This window comes from Acartia tonsa, chromosome 6 (assembly GCF_053477335.1).
Source record: "Acartia tonsa isolate MP-2025a chromosome 6, ASM5347733v1, whole genome shotgun sequence".
Taxonomy (NCBI): Eukaryota; Metazoa; Arthropoda; class Copepoda; order Calanoida; family Acartiidae; genus Acartia; species Acartia tonsa.
In genome coordinates, this window is record NC_137265.1 from 23,587,728 (window position 1) to 23,610,373 (window position 22,646).

The 22,646-nt window shown below is 33.3% G+C and overlaps 2 protein-coding genes and 1 long non-coding RNA gene across 17 annotated transcripts in view; 2 read left to right on the plus strand and 1 right to left on the minus strand.

The window, feature by feature from the left end:
- The window catches only part of g (adaptor-related protein complex 3, delta 1 subunit-like garnet), a 32,839-nt gene extending 29,398 nt beyond the window's left edge, over window positions 1-3,441 (plus strand). Inside the window, exons 32-33 of one of the 14 annotated variants that reach the window (XM_080163975.1) lie at window positions 1-2,900; window positions 3,217-3,441. The gene's annotated coding sequence lies outside the window, so the exon portion shown is untranslated. The other 13 variants (XM_080163976.1, XM_080163979.1, XM_080163982.1 and 10 more) reach the window with 13 other exon arrangements.
- The window catches only part of LOC145322163 (E3 ubiquitin-protein ligase Siah1-like), a 25,989-nt gene continuing 6,757 nt past the window's right edge, over window positions 3,415-22,646 (plus strand). For both annotated transcript variants that reach the window (XM_080163989.1, XM_080163988.1), the window contains exons 1-7: window positions 3,415-3,505; window positions 9,500-9,572; window positions 9,919-10,014; window positions 10,468-10,629; window positions 11,096-11,238; window positions 12,164-12,233; window positions 13,413-13,470. In XM_080163989.1, coding sequence (XP_080020115.1) covers window positions 9,510-9,572; window positions 9,919-10,014; window positions 10,468-10,629; window positions 11,096-11,238; window positions 12,164-12,233; window positions 13,413-13,470 — 592 coding nt within the window. In that variant the 5' untranslated portion in view covers window positions 3,415-3,505; window positions 9,500-9,509. The remainder of the gene's footprint in view (window positions 3,506-9,499; window positions 9,573-9,918; window positions 10,015-10,467; window positions 10,630-11,095; window positions 11,239-12,163; window positions 12,234-13,412; window positions 13,471-22,646) is intronic.
- Window positions 13,730-15,703, minus strand: LOC145322164 (uncharacterized). The gene is made up of 2 exons (XR_013880519.1): window positions 14,050-15,703; window positions 13,730-13,809 (listed from the first exon to the last, which is right to left on the minus strand). It is a non-coding gene; the product is annotated as an uncharacterized LOC145322164 (long non-coding RNA).

The following is a 22,646-nucleotide window of genomic DNA, read 5'->3' on the forward strand; positions in this document are numbered from 1 at the left end:
ATCCCTGGTGTTTTAATTTGTATCTACATATCATGACTAATTGATTTAAGCATTTAGTAAAATCTTACCTAAACTGTGATTTTTAAGCCCGTTTTCTAGTTTGGTCCATCTAGATGTCTTTATTTGTACCTTAAGTGGGTTCAAATTTATTAATGTTTTCTAATTGGAGAAACTTTTTAATATTTTATGATTTAAAAAAATATATTGTACTTATTACCAATTTTACTTAGCTTAATGCTTTAATTGTAAGATATATTTATTTCATAAGTTGCTTCAACGATAGAATTAATGTTACTTCGTTTTTTATGACTTAATAAAAATTAACATTTCATGTCAAAGAGTGGTGGAAAGAGGACTATCCACGAACCAGAGCACATGATTCTAAGTACCTTCCAGCATTGACCTTAAGTATTTTCTTTCGGAATATAATAGGTCACCATATATTATTAATATATTGACGAGAAAATTTATGTTTCACCATGTTTTTTTAGGTATTTTAATTGATTTGAAAACTTTTATGAAGCTAATTCTTTGAATAAAATGGATATTTGATGTTACATATGCGAATACTCGTGTTATATAGATTGTAAATTAATCGATATTAGCATTAAATTAAACATACATATGTGATGTAGTAAATGTGCTTTGGACTTTTTTAAATTTTTATCATTTGACAATATGGACAATTAAAGACACCCCAAACTCAACAAAACGTTTGATATAATTTTAACAAAAAATGGTGGACATTTTTTTACTTTTCTTCAACTTGAAGTGGTGAAACATAAATTTTCTCGTTAATATATTAATAATATATGGTGACCTATTATATTCTGAAAGAAAATACTCAGGATCAATGCTGGAAGGTACTTAGAATCACGTGCTCTTGTTCGTGGATAGTCCTCTTTCTTACCTTTTTAGCCAAATTTCCCATGAGATGAAATGACACTGAAAATAGAGATTTAAAAATCCTCTAATATTAATTCAAGAAACCTAAAATAAATTGCAGGTTTTCAGTGGTTTCTTTGTATTTTAATTAAACATAAATAAAAACGATTCTATGGATCGTTTCTTTATCAATTTGCAGTATCATTTAATATCCTAGGTTACCTTGACCAAAAGATTAAAAGTGTCCCTCTTTATTATTTTGATTTCAACTATTCTATTCCAATCTTATCCTGGTTTTCATGTTATTATTTAGCTTTTGCTTAATGTCAATATTTATAGTTTAATGGATATATTGTTACTTGGATATTATTTTATTTTCATGAAGAAAAAAAAAACTAATTGGATATTAAACAAGATTATTATGTCCTCTAATAAAGTGAAACTCGCAGCGGGCTGAAATAACAATACCTCCACCCACCCCTGTTACCCTTTCCCCTCCCCTCCTACCGGATGAAAGAACTGATTAATAAATTAATTCCATGTTATCAACCTAAATTGACGACAATTTTTCCCCTGTCATAATATCCACGTATATTCTATATCCAGCGTGGCCATATTCTTCAGTATACTGAAAATCTTCAGTATTCTTCAGTATTTGGAAATTGGGGCTTCAGTATTTTCAGTAAATACTGAATATTCAGTATTTGAAAATTTTATTCAGTATTTTTCAGTTTTTGGAAATTTTCATGATTCAGTATTTTCATTATTTCTTAAATTCCAAAAAAATTTGCTTAAATAAGATGTTTATTTAAGTAGTTGATGTCAGATTTTTTTCGGCGCTTCGCGCCTCACTTTACTTTCCTTTAAATTACCCTATAACTTTGTACATTAATTTTTATATTTTTTTATGGTAATATACATTTTTTCTTCAATTCATCTCAAATATAATTTTTGTAGATATTTGAGATGCTTTTATACAGTATTTTTTTGTCTATTAATAGAATGAATAATCTAAGGTGAGTACTTTGCATGATTATTGAAGGTAAAGTTTTTTAGCATGCTCTTAAGACATAGACGTCCAAGGGAGGGGGGTAAAGTGGCGATTACCCCCCCCCCCCCAAACGAATTTGGGGTGCCATAGGCACCCCCAAAATTTTTTTCATTTACCCCCCCCCCCCCCATTCATAATTTATAATTAACAAAGAAAATTTTTGCGCACTTCGCGCGCATTTTTAATACTAAATATTTAATAAAATTTAAATTACCCCTCCAAAAATTTTACCCCGAGGGTAAATTTTGGGGGGGGGGGGTAAACAAAATTTACCACTGCCAACAGATTTCATGGGGGGTAATTACCCCCCCCCCCCCCACCAAACAAATTTTACCCCCGGGGTAAAAATTTTGGGGGGGGTAAAAAAAAATTTGCGGCGCGCTTCGCGCGCCATTTTACCCCCTCCAAAAGCGAATTATCCCCCCCTTAAAAAATGTCCCCCCCCACAAAAAAAAAAAAAGGTTGGACGTCTATGCTCTTAACTCAACTAAAAAGTATTTAAGTTTTGTAATCATTTAAAATATTTATCACTCATTTTCTGCTTAATTGGTGCAAGAAAATCTAAGAGGCAAAATTAAAAGATCTTTAAAATATCCCACTAATAACAAAGCTATGATGATATGAAATTTTGAAATGAGGAATCATATAAAAAAAATACTTATTCAGTATTTGTATTTTTTTGTTCAGTATTTCAGTATTTTTTCTTATTTTAGGATTCAGTATTTTCAGTATTTCCTTTTTTTTCTTCAGTATCAGTATTTTTTTGGTTGTGGCCACACTGTATATCCATTAATAGTTTATTTGATTAATTTTAACCAGTGGTGTGATCATTTTATGTCCTGTGATTTTATCATTTAAATAATACCAATCTAAAGTATTTTTAAATAGAAACATGATAATGCAATTAATATTATATAGCAGCTTCGCTTACATGCATATTAGTTTGATAGGTTTATATATAAAGGTAGACTGGATTTACCCGCGTTATAACCCATATATATAGCACATTTAGGAATTAATTAGAAGGTTATAAAAAGATTCCTTTTAACAATTAAGAAGCTCTATTGAAATTTATTTTGAAAACGTAGAACCAAATAGGACACTGACTCAAAAAGTATTTGATGTTAATAATTAGATTTTAAAAATTGCTTTATTATTATGGTTTAAAATAAGATAGAGATATTTTTTAATTGAGCATCTATCAACTAATTATAAGAAGCTAGTAAAGGATATTTTTCTTTCTAGGTTGTTTTAATAAAACTAGATATTTGGATTTTAAGATCGGTACCATAATCCAGTCTCTTTTGCAAAAATAAAATGAGTGTTTAAAATATCTGAACATCTAATGCTATTTGCCTGTCAAGTAAACCTTATTTTCTACTATTATTATTATTGAATTTTTAAAAATTGAAGATTGTATTTATTATTAAAATATTTGTTTTCCTGAATGTTGATATTTTTACAATTGTGATGGATGGGATCTGTTTTATTTTCAGAATCAAAAATGGCGGCAAAATTGATGAGAATGTCGTCGTTGATTTCTTAGCCCCAGCTCGATGTTACCTAATGGTAAGTTATTTTAGATACAAACTAATCTGCAAGTAAACCTGTTATTTAAGTTAGTTCAATTCATTCGTAATACATATTATATTATGCCTTATTAAATTGTTGATTATATTTATAAGGTATGAATTCACTTCCGCATATGTAGTATCACATTATAAAACTCATAAAACCGCATAGGTATTATTACAACAGAGCAAAATTTCCCTTCAATTTATATTTACCTTCATTATTAAACACTAATATTTATTTGCTATTCCCAACATAAAATACTAAGATTTTGTTATATCCAGAAGTGAATGTAAACCTAAATATGAATAATCAAAGATTTTATGTGTATACTAAAGAATTATCTAATATATTTAACTAATTCTAGTTAATCAGGCTATAAAATGCCCGAGGATTAAATTAAACCCATTCATAAAAAAAACTCCGGAATTGATGGATATACCACTGGACTACAAGGATCCTGTTTAATAGCCGTCTATTTTTATTATTTTTTGGGGGGAGTAGATATTTGTTTTTTACATTTCACCCCCAAATTTTTCAAACTTTTGTGGAGGTAAAATGATTCGCAGTCCATTGTTCTTTCCCTTATTCCATGGTGATATATCATTTGATATTTTTTTTAATATTTCAAAAGTATTATGACACAAAACTGATTTATAAGATTAGAATGAATTTAAGACTAGCTGCTCTGAACAAAAATTAATTTTTGTCAGGGATCTAAAGGGATAAGACAATGTTCGATAAATTTAAGTACATCCCCAATGATTAGTAGTATATTAGTAGTGGTTGAAAGATTTGGACACTCAACTTTAGGAAGCAACCAATCAAAGTTCCATAAGTCTCCAAAGTTATTAAGCCAACGATTAACAAAAAGGTTCTTATAAAACTTTGGGGACTAGTGTAATAAACAGCCCAATGTCGCCTCCCTCCCAGAATTTTTGTTGTGTAAGAGTTGGGGGGGGGGAGTAGTAAATGAGAGTTGTATTGATTAAACAGAAGTGTGGAATTTCCTTCTTGTAAACACACTCCACACACACACACACAAACCAATCTTTGTATTTATTTGTCTTTCCTTTAACAAAGGTTAAAAAAGTGAAATTGTTAGTATTGCTCTATAACTTATAATTTTATTATAAGGTTTAGTAAGGTTTTTTTGTCTGTAGCTTTAGATTTCGAAAATATTATTAAAATATTGAGATCTTATTTTAAGAGAGGGATCTTATAGGTCCAGGGGTGGTTTTAGGATATCTTTCTGCCCTTCCCTACTTAATCGAATACAAAGCAACTAGATGGTAGGAGCGCAGCCACTAGTTTAACTTATAAGAAAGCAGTAAGAAACAACTTTATACAAATAATAACTATACCATTCAAATTAAGGGAAACTTATGTTTGAATTAAATTAATCAATTTGACAATAATTATGGTTTAGCTAAAAAGTTTTTGAGCTTTATTCAATCCATTTTCCTAATGTTTAACCTCTAAATAACATGGGGAAAAATAATATATGCTATTTTGACAATTTATTTACCATGTACCATAAAAAGTTTTTCTCACGAAAGCTTAAAATATATCGGTCTAGCGGTTACCGAGAACTTAAGCATCATTCTGACTAACATTGTACTAATTGCAAGTCTTCTTCATAGAAAATTTATGTAAAAAAGTTGAATCATCTCGCAACTAAATTAACATATCTGGAAAAACCAGAATTACACATGCATTGCATGGTTGCGTCCAACAATGAATTTTATATGATTCACTTTTTTATATCAGGGATCACAAAGGATAATCCGTTTGCCGATAAATTGATAAACATCCTTAATGATTATACATAAAATTACCACTTTTATAGACTATAATTAGTGGTTGAAACGTTTGGCACTCAACTAAATGAATTAAACAAATAAAATCAAATAAAAGTCCCCTAATTTGCTCAGTTAACAAATAGAAGAACGTTATTTTAAAACTTTGGAGACTATTGTAATAAACAGCCAAATGTCCTTCCTGATTTTATAAAACTTCAAAACTCCCATTGGGGGGGAAGCTGAAGTTGCAAATATCTCGTATAAGAATTTACTCTGTGTGTTTTTCTAATTTCTCTCTCGCCAATTGAAAGTTTCTTGCTTTTAAACGTAGTTCTTAAAGATCTCATCCCTAAAACCAAACTATAGAAAAAAGATTAATTTTATATAAATTGTTTTGCTTAAGTACATACCTATTTAGTCTTAAATTTCTTTTCACGTACTTATTCTATAATTTGGCGGTATTAAACCTTAAGTTTAAAAACCTGAATAAAAAAACCTGTATGCCTCAATGGATTTTGTTATAAACTACTTTTAATTTACTAAATGAAATATTTGTTGAACACCCAGTTTGCTGAGTAAAAGTAGTTTAAAGTGTACTACTTAACAGAGAGGAAGAGTACAATGGTCTGTTTATTACACTAGTCCCCAAAGTTTTATTAAAACGTTTTCTTATTCGTTGGCTCAACAACATTGGGGACTTTTAATGAATTTTGATTGGTTGGTTCTTTAAGTTGAGTGTACAAAAGTTTCAGCCACTAATTATAATCTACACAAGGGTTAATTTTGTGAATCATCATTGGGACTGTACAATATTTTATCGGCCATTGTCTTATCCCTTTAGATCCCTGATACTACTGAAATAACTCAAGTAGAGGAGATTAAATTTGAGTTCAAACTTTCAAGTTTCAATTGAATTTACTCAAATGGAAAACATCTGTCTCTCTCTCGTGTTTTAATAAGCATTTAGTTTAGTTTTTAAACATACAGGTATAGCTGCACTCCAAGGGCCTTTAATGACACTTAAAGAGGGGCCGGTAGGAAGGCAGACCCACCACCTTAAAGTTAATATGCAGGAGCAAGTGTTTTATGCGCCGTATAGTATTTATTTCAAGCATTTCTTGGCCCCTTTATTATTTTTGTTTTTAAATAATTCTATATTTTTAGGTGGTTAAGCGAAATTTTCCCCCTTTTTAAAAACCTTACCTGGACTAGGTATATTAAACTTTCTTAAAAATTGTGAAGTTTCGGTCAAGCCGTTTACAAAGCTTATTTTGAACATACATAGGCACATACATCTCAATACTTCATGAAATAAGATTTTTCAGATTCATTTCGGGCTCTAGGTTGATTATTATTTGATTGTTGAAGTAAATGATTTTATTGGTTAATGTATTAACTTAACTTTAAAATAGTTTCCAAGAATCAATTTTAGTGCACTATAAGTAGTTTGCTTTTGGTAGGGATAATTCATCAGAAGAAAAAAATATTTTAATTTAAAATTTTCTCGTTGTCAAATGAATATCCTGTATTCCTAAATTTCTGATTGTCTTAGTGTCTGCGTGTCTGTTTAACCATTAAGATCTTGTTAACGGCAAGACTGATTTTTTACAACTTTAAGATAATTTTAGTATTGGCCTCGGGCTATTTTTTATTAGGACAACCTATTCCCTCACTCTCTTATGAGATAGGGTCATACATTAAGGTATGTTTTCAAGATCATTATTTGACCGGCGGTAAGTTTGATTGCCCGATATTTTTTCTTGGGATTTCATGTCACTCTCCAAAGTTCTTTTTTCTTGACCTTGCAGCAGTAAAATGTCAACATTTCTTTACCAGTAATATCAAATATAAATGCAGTTTTCAATTTCAAGAAATTTCTGAGACAAATAGGCCAGGGTGGGAGGGGCATTAGGCTGTTTATTAAACTAGTCCCCAAGGTTTTATAATAACTTTTTCCTCATTCGTTGGCCTGACAACTTTGAGGACTTTTATTAGATTTTGATTGCTTGTTTCATTTAGTTGAGTATCCAGACGTTTCAACCAATGATTGTAATCTACAGAAGGGGTAATTTTCTGTATCATCACTGGGGATGTGCAACTATTATCGGCCATTGTCTTGTTCCTTTAGATCCCTGTAGACAAATAGACAGTACAAGGGAAGGCTACCCGTCCAAGGATAGGATAACTTGAAGGGATACTTCAACTGAAGAAAACATTTTGTTAGCCCAAAAAGTCCTTTAGTAATAGTTATTTATCGCATCGTATTTGGACATCTTTGTATGTTCGTATATATGGTTTGTGAGTGTTTAAGTTTGCTCAGAAAAGTTTGCAAAGTATGATTATTATTTTACCAAGTTTTTCTTTATAAATATATAATCCTTGTACATTTCAATCAATTGAGTTATTTATATTTTTATTACGCACCTACTTATGTTATTTAACAAGAACAACTTTGGCCACGAAATGCATTTAAAATTAAACAATTTTCAGTAAAGAAGGGAACAAGGGGCTGTCCCCAAAGTTGTAAACCCCGAACCACTTCATTATGCAATCTACATTTTCCTGGATATTTTGTCTACGGTAGACCATAAGTGTACAGCTTTACAGTACATTGTTTCTATTTGTTAAAGCAACACGTATGATAAAAGAAAAAGATTCTGTTTAAAGTAAAATGCTTATATTTCAATCAAAATCTATATTTTTGTATTTTTTACCGATCCACTTCATTATGCAAATCAAAAGAAAATCAATGAGAAAACGTTTGTTTTGCCCTTTTCTCCACTTTTAAAAATTAATTCTGATAAAATAACAAATTTTTTAATGGATTTATGCATTAATTATAATGAAAAACAGTTTAAGGTAGATCTTATTGATTTTTCTAAATAAGAAATAATTGAAAAAAAGAAATTCTATCCCTATCACTTTAGAGGACAGCTGCCGACCGCCAGTCTTATGGATGAAGCTAAATACATGTAAAAAATAAAAATTTGCCTGAAAAGTATACAAAAATATTTTTTGATGTGTTAAAAAAATCCATTTTAAAATCTTGATTTTGAGGAAGATGGCCTTTAAGATGCTCTTACTGGTGGTGAAGGTGAGCTAAATGTTATCAAAGTGCATGCCCTTGAAGATAACTTATATATTGAACTATGGTCCAATTTTTGTAGTCATAGCAGCCTCCAGCCAAGCAATATTAAAAAAGAAAAAAATTGCAATTTTAATTACTAAAATTCATAAAGTAAATAATGTAGATTTTAGATAATGGTTATATTTCATGTCGAGAGGCTCCACTGGAGGCTGCTATGACTACAAAAAATGGTACATAGGTTAATAGACAAGTTGTTGTAATGGTCATGTACTTAGATAACATTTAGCTCACCTTCACCACCAGTAAGAGCATCTTAAAGGCCATCTTCCTCAAAATCAAGATTGTAAAATTTTTTTAACACATCAAAAAACATTTTTGTATACTTTTCAGGGTAATTTTTATCTTTAACATGTATTTAGCTTCATCCATAAGACTGGGAGTCAGCAGCTGTCCTCTAAAGGGATAGGGATAGAATTTCTTTTTTTCAATCATTTCTTATTTAGGAAAATCATTAAAATCTACCTTAAACTGTTTTTCATTATAATTAATGCATAAATCCCTTAAAAAATTGTTATTTTATCAGAATCATTTTTTAAAAGTGGAGAAAAGTACAAAACAAACGTTTTCTCATTGATTTTCTTTTGATTTGCATAATGAAGTGGATCGGTAAAAAATAAAAAAATTTAGATTTTGATTGAAATATAAGCATTTTACTTTTTAAAAGAATCTTTTTTCTTTTATCATACGTGTTGCTTTAACAAATAGAAACAATGTACTGTAAGGCTGTACACTTATGGACTACCGTAGACAAAATATCCAGGAAAATGTAGATTGCATAATGAAGTGGTTCGGGGTTTATAATAGCTTTTTCTTATTCGTTGGTTTAACAACTTTGGGGACTTTTAGTGAATTTTAATTGGTTATTTTATTAATTTGAGTGTGAAAACGTTTCTACCACTAAATGTAATCTAAATAAGGGGTAATTTTGTGTATCATAATTGGTGATGCACATCAATTTATCGGCCTGTAGATCCATGAAATACATGTACCTAGAGTCATCAAATCATCTCTTTGATTTAAAAAGTTATTTTTTTTGTTTAGATAAATAAGCATGCCAAAGAAAAGTGAGAAATCTCCCAAATCTCGGAGTACCAATGATAAGAAAGGGAACAAGGTAATAAGATATTTATAATTAAGAAATATCCCAAATCACGGAGTACCAATGATAAGAAAGGGAATAAGGTATTTTAAATTGACAATTTTGATTTTGCGATTTTCCAATTAATGATAATATGAGCAAGGGGAGGGATACTTCACCAGAAGAAAAATATTTAGTTAAGAGTATTGTTGTGATTATAGTAGATACTGATACTAATGATAATATTAAGGATAATAGTGAGCTTATAGAGATAGTTGAGAATATAGTAGATATTAATACTATTGATAATATTAAGGATAATATTGAGCTTATAGAGATAGTTGAGAATATAGTATATACTAATACTATTGATAATATTAAGGATAATAGTGAGCTTATAGAGACAGTTGAGAAGGAGATGGTTGTGAATATAGTTGAAACTCCTGATGCTCTTAATAATGATAACAATAATAAGAAGGTAAATCAAGCTTTTATTCACTTTCAAGATGTCAACCAATAGAAATGAGTCTTTTAGAATATGAGCTTTCTCTAAGGTCTCGATTTATGAACTTTTGACTCTAATAAAATGTTTGAGTATTGATTTATTTTATAAATTGTCCTCTTTTGTATTTTAATTTCAATTTAAGTTATGATCATTTGACACGCAAATTTTTCGAAAAGTTTTTATTTGCCATATTTTTATTCCTCTAAAGCCAAGATGAATATAATTCATTTCCAGTATGGCTAATTAATATCCGCTGGTTCTTAGCTAATACTGAAAAATCATGTATAGCATCGTATTACATGCAATTTTCCATAAATATTTAGATAAAAATCATAAAATTAATACCAGTTTGTTTGCTACAAAACTGGTTTTAATCATTTAATATCCACAGAAAACTGACTATAATACGATGCGATTCTCTATTAGGCGGAGTCGAAGCCTCCAGACAAAGTGAGTGATAGCAACACCGGAGGGGTAGAGGAAGGAGGGGGTAGTGGTGCTCCAACACCTGCAGCCACCCCAACCCCACAACCTGTGGTCGTCACCCCTCCACAAGTATTAGATACAATAAAAACTAGCGAACTTAAGGTAAGATTTGTTTCTTGTTATGAAACATTATACCTACCTAATAATTTAAACTTTTTTTCTAACACAATTAAACCAAGTTGAGGATATCCATAAATCTAGCTAATCTGGCTGGGAAAATTAGACTAAGGGCGTATTCTTTCTTTAAAGATTGATGACAAAATTGTAAAAAAAAATTTTAGTTTAAGTTGTACCTAGAATATTAAAATATTCATGAAAGAAAAAAATCACTTTTTGATAATTTAGTTTGTTGAGAAGTGGTAAATCGGTATTTTTAATACTTACGCCAAGTTTTACATTTATTAGACAATACTTTCTTGTTTAGCATTGTAATTAGCTTAACTGTAACTTAAATTTTGATTTTATAGAGTAGATAGGTAAGATTTAAAAGCCTTAAAAAGAAAATTTAGTGTTTTTTTCTTTTATTATGGAATACCTAGTTAGATCCTCATTTGATTTTTATTTATAGGATCTGTTGGAGTGCCCCGTGTGTTTGCGGGTGCCGCGCAGCTCCCCCATATACCAGTGTGCCCGCGGTCATGTGGTCTGCAAGGACTGCAAGCCTAATGTTAATACTTGCCCCCAGTGCAGAGATGTTCTAGGAAATATTAGGTAAGATAGTAATGGTGATGGCTTTGGTGCTAATCCGATGACCATAAATGAGGGAAGTTTTCATGTGGGTTTGCCGTAAACTTATGTTTTCTAAGACTTTAAAACAGGAGAAGATCGCTAAAAAAAATTCGCGGCAGTTGCTTTAATGGGGGTAAAAAAATTTGGTTTAAAATGCTTCGCATTACATTTTTGTTTTTAACATATAATTAGGTATGAATCATAAATTGATGAAGGGTGTGCAAAAAAATGCGGACATTTTTTAAATTTAAATTGCGTGGCTTGTATTAATAGTAGAAAAAATGTTACACATACAGTTAGAACCGCTAAGAAGTGTATTTTTTTAGAAATATAAGAACGGTTCCTGTGCTACGTATAGTTAGGGAGCTATGTGTTAAAATGTCCCAACTGACTTAAAACTTGACTTGCGAGTATATTCGTAAATATTAGACAATAATTCTTGCAAAAAGACGTGCATAAATTTTTAAAATATAAATTGTGCGGCTTGTGTTAATGGCAGAAAAATGTTACGTATACCGTTAGAACCGCTATGAACTGTATTTTTTTGAAATATAAGAACGGTTTCTGTGCTAAAAATAATTTAGGAGCTAGGTGGTAAAATGTCCCAAAATTTACTCGCATGTCAAGTTTTAAGTCAGTTGGGACATTTTAACACGTAGCTCCCTAACTATACGTAGCACAGGAATCGTTCTTATATTTCTAAAAAATAAACTTCTTAGCGGTTCTAACGGTATGCGTAACATTTTACCACAAGCCGCACAATTTCAATTTTAAAAATGTCCCCATTTTTTTTGCACATCCTTTAGATATTAAATTCTTATCTACAAATATATACTGATACAGTGTCCTTTTTCTTAACACAAAATGTACTCATTATTTATTATTTAAAACCTATTTATATATTCAGGTCCTTAGTGTCAGAGAAAGTTCTAGAAAAACTTCCAACGCCTTGTAAATATTCAGATTCTGGATGCGAGGTAGGTCTCCTTGGCTTTTAGTAATTGTCAAAAAGGTTTTTATGGCTTTTAATAAATTCTTGAAAATGTAATTATAGATTTATCGCATCGTATTTAAATTAAAAATATTACAGATTAAAACCAGTTTGGTTAGTCCCGAGGGGCCGATGGCTAATTTTTCATCCGCGGAAAGCTGTCTGTAAAACAATGCTAAACATAATTTTTATTCAGTATTGCTGAGAACCGGTTCTAATCAAGCGGATATTAATTGGTTTTGAAGCCATACTGGAAATATCTTTATTTATCTTGCATTGCAATACGAATACTGAAAACCCTGGCGAGTGATAGAAAAATGGCGGATGAAATAGATTTTAATATCTCATCAATTTAATTTTCCCTGTGTAAAAAATTCATATTATAAAACTAAATGAGTTTATGAAATTCTTTATATGAATCAGTATATTAATAAAAAAAAACTTTTTTATTTTGTAAGAATTTAAAATATTTTTTTTGTAAATACATCATTAGACAAGAAAATTGAATCAGGAAAATTTGTGGATTTATAAAACTTTATGGAAATCACAAACTTACATTTAGACCAGGAATAAGGTATAGCTAACAAGCAAAATAAATTAAGATAATATTTTCAAGGGCATATAAAAAGGTCGTCTTTACTACAAAATATAAGCTGAAATTACCAAATATATTTTTGAATTATTTTCGTTTTTAATTACAGCTGCTTTTAGACACAAGCTGTTTGTATTAATTACCAGCTTATACCAATAACGAAAGTAATTCTGAAAAAAATCACGAAACCTATAGGTGTTTTTCAGCTGTCGCTGGGGGGCAACAAATCGTAAAATTGACGACCTCTCCATTTGCCCCCCAAATATTATTTAAGATTTATTTTGCTTGTTGGTTATACCTTATTCCTGATTTATTACAGAGAAAAAGTAACTTTAAACAAATATCTTTTTTTCAGCTCCTCTTAGGTTTTATTTTAAAAAATATTTTGGTTGGGTTTACTTCTATTCATTGATTTCATTATCAAATTATCAGAATAGCTCATTTCATACAAAAGCATAATGATTAATGATCCTATTGATATTTTATGCCTTTTCACTGTTTCCATCAATTAAGTGTTGGAATTATATTAGATTTTGCTTTTCAGGCAAGTTTCCAATTGTTGTTTTTATTTAGGTTGAGCTTATGAGAAGCGAGCTTCCAAGTCATGAAAAAGAATGCCAATATAGATCAGGTATTCACATTATTATCAAAAGTGATTTATTATTACTTGGACCTTACACCAGATTATCATGTACTCTAATATGGTGAGCTTGTAGCTGGCTTAAAAACGATCCCCCAATCCATTCCCTTTACCCCATCCCCTCCCCTTATACTGGATGCACGAACTGACCAATAAATGATGTCCTTGTTTGTTCTGACCTGCATAGTATTTCAGCTTGACTGCCCACAGGTAGAATTTTAAAGTTTGTTTCTAGCCATTCTGTGTTGACTTCTGCAAATATTTGAACTTTATTTACACACAGTTTCTTATTCTTATTCAATAGTTTCTTACATCAATGGTGCGGTAAACCTAAAAAGAATAGACCATTAGACTAATCCAGATATCCTTTACAATAAATATATGCATTTGATTTAAAATTTAAAATGTTTAAAATTGATAAAAATAAAACTTTTGGAATGATTTTGAATTGAATATTTTTTAGTGACAGAAGGTCAAACTTTATCTGCTTTTGTAAAAGAAATTGATTGAATTTGAATTATTGAAGAAAGAAATTAAAATAAATTGGTTTACAATAATAATTAAACTTACATAGTCTTTCTCAAGCATCTTTTACTTCAACATTTCTTGGCTGTCAACATCAATAACTTCATCACTCATAGCTTCTTCATCATTACTTTCATCATCATCTTTGGTATCATCATCAACTATATCATCATCTTTGGTATCATCATCAACTATATCATCATCTTGATCAGATCATCAGCAATCAACTCTTATCTCATCCTCTAGTACTTCTTTGTCAATTGGTGCTCCTTGTCAGCTTGTGATTGTCAGCAGCTGCAGCTCTAAAAAAGATATACTTGAGGAGCTGGAAGATGATGATAATGAATCATCAGTTATTTTAAAGACTTGACTTAAGATTCTTTTGTTCAACACTATTAAAGATGACTTACAGGACTCAATTGCTGATATTTATGAAATTGCTAGTTTCAAGGCTCTTTAAATTTGACTCTTAAATGTATGTACCTTTTTCAAGTGGCAGTTTTGCTTGTAGGCCACTTCTTGCAGGGTTCCCTCTCTACTGGGCTGGCTCCACTCCAAGCCACTCCTAAAGATCATCAGATTAGGATTGAATGGATACATAATCATCAGACAATTTAAACTATTCAGTGCCAGATTCAATTTTAAGGAGATCAACTTTGCTTGCATGAATTTGATTGCTTTAAACATCAGATAGCATTAAATTAAACTTTACACACCTGCAAGCTTCCCAACTCAAGCTCAACCCTTGTTTGGTAGGGTGTTGGGGATTTGAGTGCCAGACATTTATCCACAGTTGACCAACTCTAGTGTTGCTTGATCCTCCTCTCTGAACTCTACCAGATCATCTCTGTCACCATCACCATCAGCAGCAACAGTCCTTAACAAGACAAGATCAGGATCAACATCAACAATGCCTCAGCCCCACCTCTCTTGGCTACTGAGCAAATTGTAAAAAAGAGTCAAAATTCTACCTTTTTAAATCTTTGGTTTCTTTCAGATTGTTTCATACATTCATTTTAAATAAAACACTTAGGATATCTGGAAATAAAATTAACAATTAATAAGGTCTATTCATAGATTATCTTTCCTGCCTATGACTGCTAATTTAAGTTAATTTAAGGGAATTAAATGCAGCAAAAGCAAAATCAAGAAAAGAATCATTTAGACTTTTACATTTACAGTTACATAGAATCATTAAGATTGGCATCCTATTTACATAAAGCCTTACTCAAGCTAAACAAGTTTAAATAATAATTTCATAACTAAATCTTCTTGATCTTTGGTGGAAATAATCATCTGGAGGATCCTCTTGACAATGGGGACTCTTCTGCCAATGATGATCTAGAAAATTCAGAAGATTAAGGTGAAATTCCATTTTGCTGCTCTAGATGTACATTCTGTACAGTCCCACCACAGAAAGTTAGCCACAATGGAATTTCAACACTCCAGTACTTGAATCTTGACTGAACTCCAGCTCCACTTTGATATGATTTGGTTATTTGAGCTTTGATTAGTTTGTTTAAAATCTTTAAAGGTTTCATAAAATGTTCATAAAATGACACAATTTGTGCCAACTATAATAGAGATAGAGGAAAACATGGAAATAAACAAATATTTAAATGTCCTTTGTTTCACATATCAATTCATCAGATTCAAAGTTTTTCTTACAGACTAAGTGTTCCAACAGACTTATAATAAATTCATCAGGTAAAATCACTAAAACTAGGAGTCCCATAAAGGCTGACTGTGGCATAGATGTTTTACACAGTTCAAAATGTATGCCAATTCACTAATAAGAAAGGACATTTAAAGTTCATAGAAGAAGAAAGATAGAGAGTTCATGCTGTACTTACAGTATTGATGGTCAGGTTGATGTTGGCTCTGGCAAGGGCTTCACTCAATTGGCCTGGCAAATCCAACTCATCCTCAGATTCCAACACAGCAATCTCTCTTACAGATCTCTTGGTGTAGTAATACTTCCCTCCAATCTTGTTTCTGTACTTGATACTCACTGACCTGGCAATACCATCATGAGATTCTTCCAAATTTGCAACAATACCAACTCTCCATGATAATCCACCAAGCTGAACACCAGTATCTCTCAGGAAAATAACAACATCACCAACCTTCACTATTGGGATACCATCACCATGCCATTGTCTTGATTTGGGAATATAATCAGCAATTCTCTGACTTGCCCAAACTTTCCACCAACTCTGCTCAACTAACTCCATATGCTTAAGCATTTGGGCTCCTGATGCCATTGTGATAGAACCAGCTGGGGCACACCTGTTGTTTCTTCCTAGCAACAACCTGGCAGGGGTGATCAAATCCATCTCATCCAAATTTGTGTACCTGTTCCCCATACACATAGGCAAAGAATTGAGTTCATTGGTAATCCAACAGAAGGCAGTCTCATAGTGAAGAACATCCAACTTCAATCCCTTGAACACAGCATTAAACAACTCTTTAATCCTTCCTACAGCTCTCTCAGCACCACCAATGAAATTATGGGAACCAGCAGGACAAGTTTCAAAACTAAGCTTTGTCTTAGTTTTAGTGTTGATGGTCTTGGTGAGGTCAACAACAGACAACTCCATCTTCTTGCAAGCAGCAACAATCTGTGATCCTTGGTCAATATACACATGATTGGGATAACCATATCTGGAGCCAAATCTGAGAAACACATCAACAAAATTCTCAGTGTCATATGCTTGCATAACAAATGCAGCACAAGCATTAGTTGTAGAACACTTGAAGACAACACCATACACCTTGATTGTTGATCTCCTGCCATGTTTGCAGTGAGCTTCAAAGGGTCCAAAAAGATCAGCTTGACTTGAGTAGAAAGCAGGAGCAATAGTATATCTTGATGGGTGAACTTTGGCCATCTCTGCCTCTAGAAGTCTGGCTTTGTATTTCTGACAAAACTTACAGGATTTCTTGATCTCAGCAGCCAAACTGTCAGCAAGAAGAATGAATGCTATATCTCTAGAAGCTCTCAAAGTACTCTTGATTCCACCATGATGAGTGACTGTAACATGACAATATGTCATAATGCTATAACTTTCAGGGCTGTATCTGTCCAAGATAGGGTTGAAGAAGGTGAAGGGCTTCAGATCCACCATCACATTGGCAACATTGTCAGGCTCATCCCCTTCAAGGATTCTTCCATCATGTCTAAGAACACCATCAACAAGTTTACCATCAACCAACTTGGAAGGATTATTAAAATGTTGCACTTCCTTAGTTGTAACTTGGAACAGATACCTTTTAGCATGTTCTTCATCTTCATTATCAACAACTACAACAACCTTCTCTGCTACTACTTCAAGACTCTTAGCTTTCTTTCTCCAAATCTTGGTCAATCTAGCCAATATTGCCAACTTCCTCAGAACTTTTGGCCAAGTGGTGGAGCAAGGATCAATTATATATCTGGAGAACTCATACCTTTCAGAAACCTTAGCAACCAAGTTTGTCAGAATGATCCCTTGAATATCAGAGCTTCTGATTTCTTTGGCAACAATCATCTTCTCCTCCTTGGACAAGGTCATCTCTTGAACAGTCTTGACAGGCATCTGTTGCTGGGGCTGCTTCATCCACTCATGTCCAACCTGCCAAATTGATCCTTCCATTACATCAGAAACTTTGCAAGGCCTTGTACCAATATCAGCAGGATTAAGTGCAGATTCAATATGTCTCCACTCATTAACATCAGAATACCTCCTTATCTGGATAGCACAATTCCTTACTCCAACTTGCAATGGCCTGCTGTCTTGGTGAATCCATGAGAGGGCCACAGTAGAATCTGTCACATACAGACATCTCTTGATTAAACCATTAAACTGCTTCTTGACAACATCACCAAGAACTGCTCCCATTGTACAAGCCTTCATCTCTGCCCTAGGCACTGTCAACTTTGATGTCAGCTTGGACTTTGCTGCTATCAACTGGCAAGCAAATTCTCCATTGGGACAGAGGAGTCTAACATAAACAGCAGCAACTGCAACAACTTGGCTGGCATCAGTAGCAATCAGAAGCTCAATGTTATCAATGTCAAGACCTTCTTTTGGGAAGATTGTCCTAGGGATTCTAATATTTCCAAGCAGCTGAATATTAGCAAGATTCTGCACCCACTTGTCAAGATGTTCATTTGGCAAGGAATCATCCCATCCTTCAGACAGCTTGCACATCTGGCTAAGATCAACCTTCAAGTCAGCAGTCACTGGAACAACAATACCCAGAGGATCATAAACTGAAGCAACTCTACCAGAAAGAGTTCTTCTTGTAAATGTTTTGGCAAGAGCTTCCTTAACATCACCTGTGACAAGTTCAGGCATTTTCCCCCTTTTCTTTTTACCAAAAAAGAGAGGTTTTATGTCTAGTCCAATAGTGTCTTCTTTGGGGTTCCAAACATATCCACACACTCCAACAGATTCTCCATCAGCAGATACTATATCAGAAGGATCTTCCCCATTCTTGGTTATAGCTTTAACACCCATCTGACTAAGGGCAAGAGAATCAATCAATCCTTGTGCAGCAAGATCTCTGGCTTGATCAGTTAAATGAGAAGACATAGCATCATCCATATACAACTTCTTCTTAAGCACAGCAGGTCCACCAGTATATTCAAGCTCAGGGATAGTAGCAGCAAAATCAGCAGTTTTCTTGAAACCAACCATAGTCTGATTTCCACTGGGTCTTACTCCATAGATAAGTGTACAAACAACCATTTCCTCAGCTGGGTTCTTAGGGTCAAGATCTTCACACCAGAGATACTTTTGATATTTCAGGAACTCTGGCTCCAATTCAACTGCATTGTAAGCCATCTGAACATCTGCTGTAAAAGCAGAAGCACCAACTCTAAACTGTATCAGAAGATTTACAAGTGTTGCAAGCATATTGGATCCTTTGGCAAGAATACAATTAAGACTATAACCAGTGCTTGTTCTTGATGATGCATCAAAGACCATTCTGCATGGTGTACTCAATGATGATGAGAATACACATCTCCAAGGTATAAAATATCCATCCCCTCTTGCTAACTTCTGGATTTCTGGAGGCAGCTCTGAAATCTTCTTTACAAATCCTCTTGATCTTAGCTTCTCATGGGAATGTAAAATATCAGGAATCATCTCAGGGCTTTTACTGGCAATTCTCAATTGTGACTCAAGGATCTTTACAGCAATATACTTATTATCAGCCAAATACTTGCTAGGATCAAGGATAAATGGCAACTTAGCAGTACACTTCTTCTTGGTAGGTACATAGGTAACACTGTCATGAATTAGCAAATCCTCATGCTCCTCCTTAAGACTAGCTTCCTCAAGAGTCTCAGCATTCTTGCAGTCTTGGCAATTTCTGCATTTCTGACATCTGTAATTATCCTCACCTCCATATTCTTCTAGTAGCTGGAATTCCTTGATCTCTCTTTTAGGGGAGTTGGCTGCAATGGTCACTCTTACCTTGTAATCTTCATAATCCTCCTCACACTCACACACTTGACAAATTAGTGGTTTGGTGAACTCCTCAGAACACTCCATTACAGGAAAAGTAGGACCATAAAGAGTAGAGTTGACAAAGTTGTATGTTCTCATTTCCATGGTTAAGAACATCTTTGGACCCATCATTTGAGCAGCATTCCTTGCATTCCTCCATGAGCTATGTGATCCTCCAAGGACTCCTTGCTTGCCATTAACTCCTTTAAATCTGGCTGTAAAGATGGATAATCCACAACTTAAGGAAAACTCATACACAGGAAAATACTTGAGATATCTGATCCCAATCATCAGATCAACTGTGGCTCCACCTCTACATATCTCTTGATCACAAACATACTTATCAAGACAATATGGCTTATGCTGCTTGAACCATTCCTCTCTCTTATCATATGTAAATCCAGCATCCATTCTCAGGCATCTTATGCAGCTCCCAGTAGCACATGCTTGCTTAAACCTCTCATAGGACTTGTTCTTCAGAAATCTTTTACAGTATGACAAGTGAGTGTGTTTCTTGTTGCACCAAGAACAGGGGACAACTTTAGGATCCTTGGCTTGATTCACTTGATGAGCAGCATTCTTAGACTTATTACTACTTTTCTTCTCTTTGGCAGCAGTTGGACTGTTGATTGGAGTACTTGTAACAGGTTGAGAAGGGGTTGCAACAACAGTACCAACAGATTGACTTGCTTGAGTAGGATTATGATCATCACTATCACCAGTATTATCATTGACTTTAGCTGCATATGACTTGCCACTCCTGGTTGATTTAAGGCTCTTCTTGCCAAGATCAGTAATTGTCTTCCCACAGATAGAGATATCATATTCAAGCTCAAAGGTAGCTTCATCAACCATAGTTTGTAAGTATTCAATCTGTAACATCATCAGTTCTTCTCTGCCAGGCATCAATCCACCATAAGCTCTCCTTTTACTTTTAACTCTCTTCTTCAACTCTAGCACATCATGAGGAAGCATATTCTGTTGCACAATAGACAGAATATCAGTAGATCCATAAACATCAGTAATCTCATGCCTGGTAGCCATCTGGTGCAGACTAGACAATTTGTGTTGCACATTAATAGCCCAATTTCTCCTCTCAATATAACCTGTAGGACACCTACCAAACTCTTCAATTTCAGCAGCCTTCTGACTAAAGAGAATCTTTGGCTGACCATAAATTGACTCCAGCAACTCCATACATTCCAAATATGTTGTCAATCCAGCACAGGCTTCCTTTGGAGTTTTGTGCAAGCACTCAGTTGTTAGCTTCAGGTACTTCTCATGATCACTAAAATCTCCTTGACAATCAAAGTAATCATTCAGCTGAGTAGAGAATGTGAAGTAGTCATTTCCTTCCTTATAGTTGCCAGAGAATACAGGAACCTTGAACTTGATATCTGCCTTACTCTTAGTGCTTCCTGGTGTGATTCCAAGCTTCTTGGCTGCAGCCTTGAGAGCAGTTTTAGCATCCTGTTTAGCATTCTGAACTTCAACAGACTTCAGATCTAATCTATGAACAGCTTCTCTCTTACCAGCAGCAATAGCATGTTTAACAATGTCATCAATCTGATTCTTTACTTCCCTGGCTTCCATTTCAGCTGCCTCATAACTAGCCTCCATAGACTTATAGTTAGCCATTGTCTTGACAGATGTCTCCTTCACAGCTTTCAACTCTGCAAGGACATTATCAACCAATTTCAAGACTGGGGCTTCCAAAGCCAAGGCTCTTTCACCAGAAATCTCATCAGATATGGAGTTTGAAGAAGTGTTTAAGGAAGAGGAAGGTGTGGCATGCTCTGCTTCATTAGCTGCTTTGATAAAAGTAGAGAACTTCTTCCTCAGCAGGTTAGCTTCCTCTAATTTGTTTTCAAGGAACTGATCAGAAGGATTCTCATTGAAGAAAGTGATAACTTCTCTGGTCTTAGTTGCTTGGTCTCTTGCAATTTCAACCAAGCCACTTCTAGCAGCTGCTGTAATCTTAGTAGGATCAACATCCTCAAAGTCATCTTCCCAGACCATAGAGGCATCAAGCAGTTGGGTGAGATGCTTCTTAATTGTTTTTGCCATAGTTTTGGAGACTGTTTTCTTTACAACAACTGTATCTGTGTTTTGTAGAGAAAGAGCTGAGTTGTTGGTTGAGGGTACTGGAGTTGTAGGAGCACTAATATACCTTTCAAGATCCCTAATGGTAGCATTAGCTTCATCTTCCTCAGTACCATCAGTATCAGAGACAAAAGCTATTTGTAGAGGAACACTTGTTTTATTACCATAATTAACAGGAGGATCTTCAACAATATACTCAGTACCAGTAAGATCTATATCATAATCATCTAATCCTGAGGCACTTCCAACAGATGATTCTGGTTCTGTTTCAAGAGCTTCAATCCTTCTTGATAATTCCAGTGATATGTTGATTGCTGTTTCAGTTGATGATAGGCTAAATCCATGTGATTCAGAAGCATCAGATTCAGACATTGGCTTATAGTAACTGGTCCACTAGATTTACTATGTTTACTGTTCTGACCTGCATAGTATTTCAGCTTGACTGCCCACAGGTAGAATTTTAAAGTTTGTTTCTAGCCATTCTGTGTTGACTTCTGCAAATATTTGAACTTTATTTACACACAGTTTCTTATTCTTATTCAATAGTTTCTTACATCAATGGTGCGGTAAACCTAAAAAGAATAGACCATTAGACTAATCCAGATATCCTTTACAATAAATATATGCATTTGATTTAAAATTTAAAATGTTTAAAATTGATAAAAATAAAACTTTTGGAATGATTTTGAATTGAATATTTTTTAGTGACAGAAGGTCAAACTTTATCTGCTTTTGTAAAAGAAATTGATTGAATTTGAATTATTGAAGAAAGAAATTAAAATAAATTGGTTTACAATAATAATTAAACTTACATAGTCTTTCTCAAGCATCTTTTACTTCAACATTTCTTGGCTGTCAACATCAATAACTTCATCACTCATAGCTTCTTCATCATTACTTTCATCATCATCTTTGGTATCATCATCAACTATATCATCATCTTTGGTATCATCATCAACTATATCATCATCTTGATCAGATCATCAGCAATCAACTCTTATCTCATCCTCTAGTACTTCTTTGTCAATTGGTGCTCCTTGT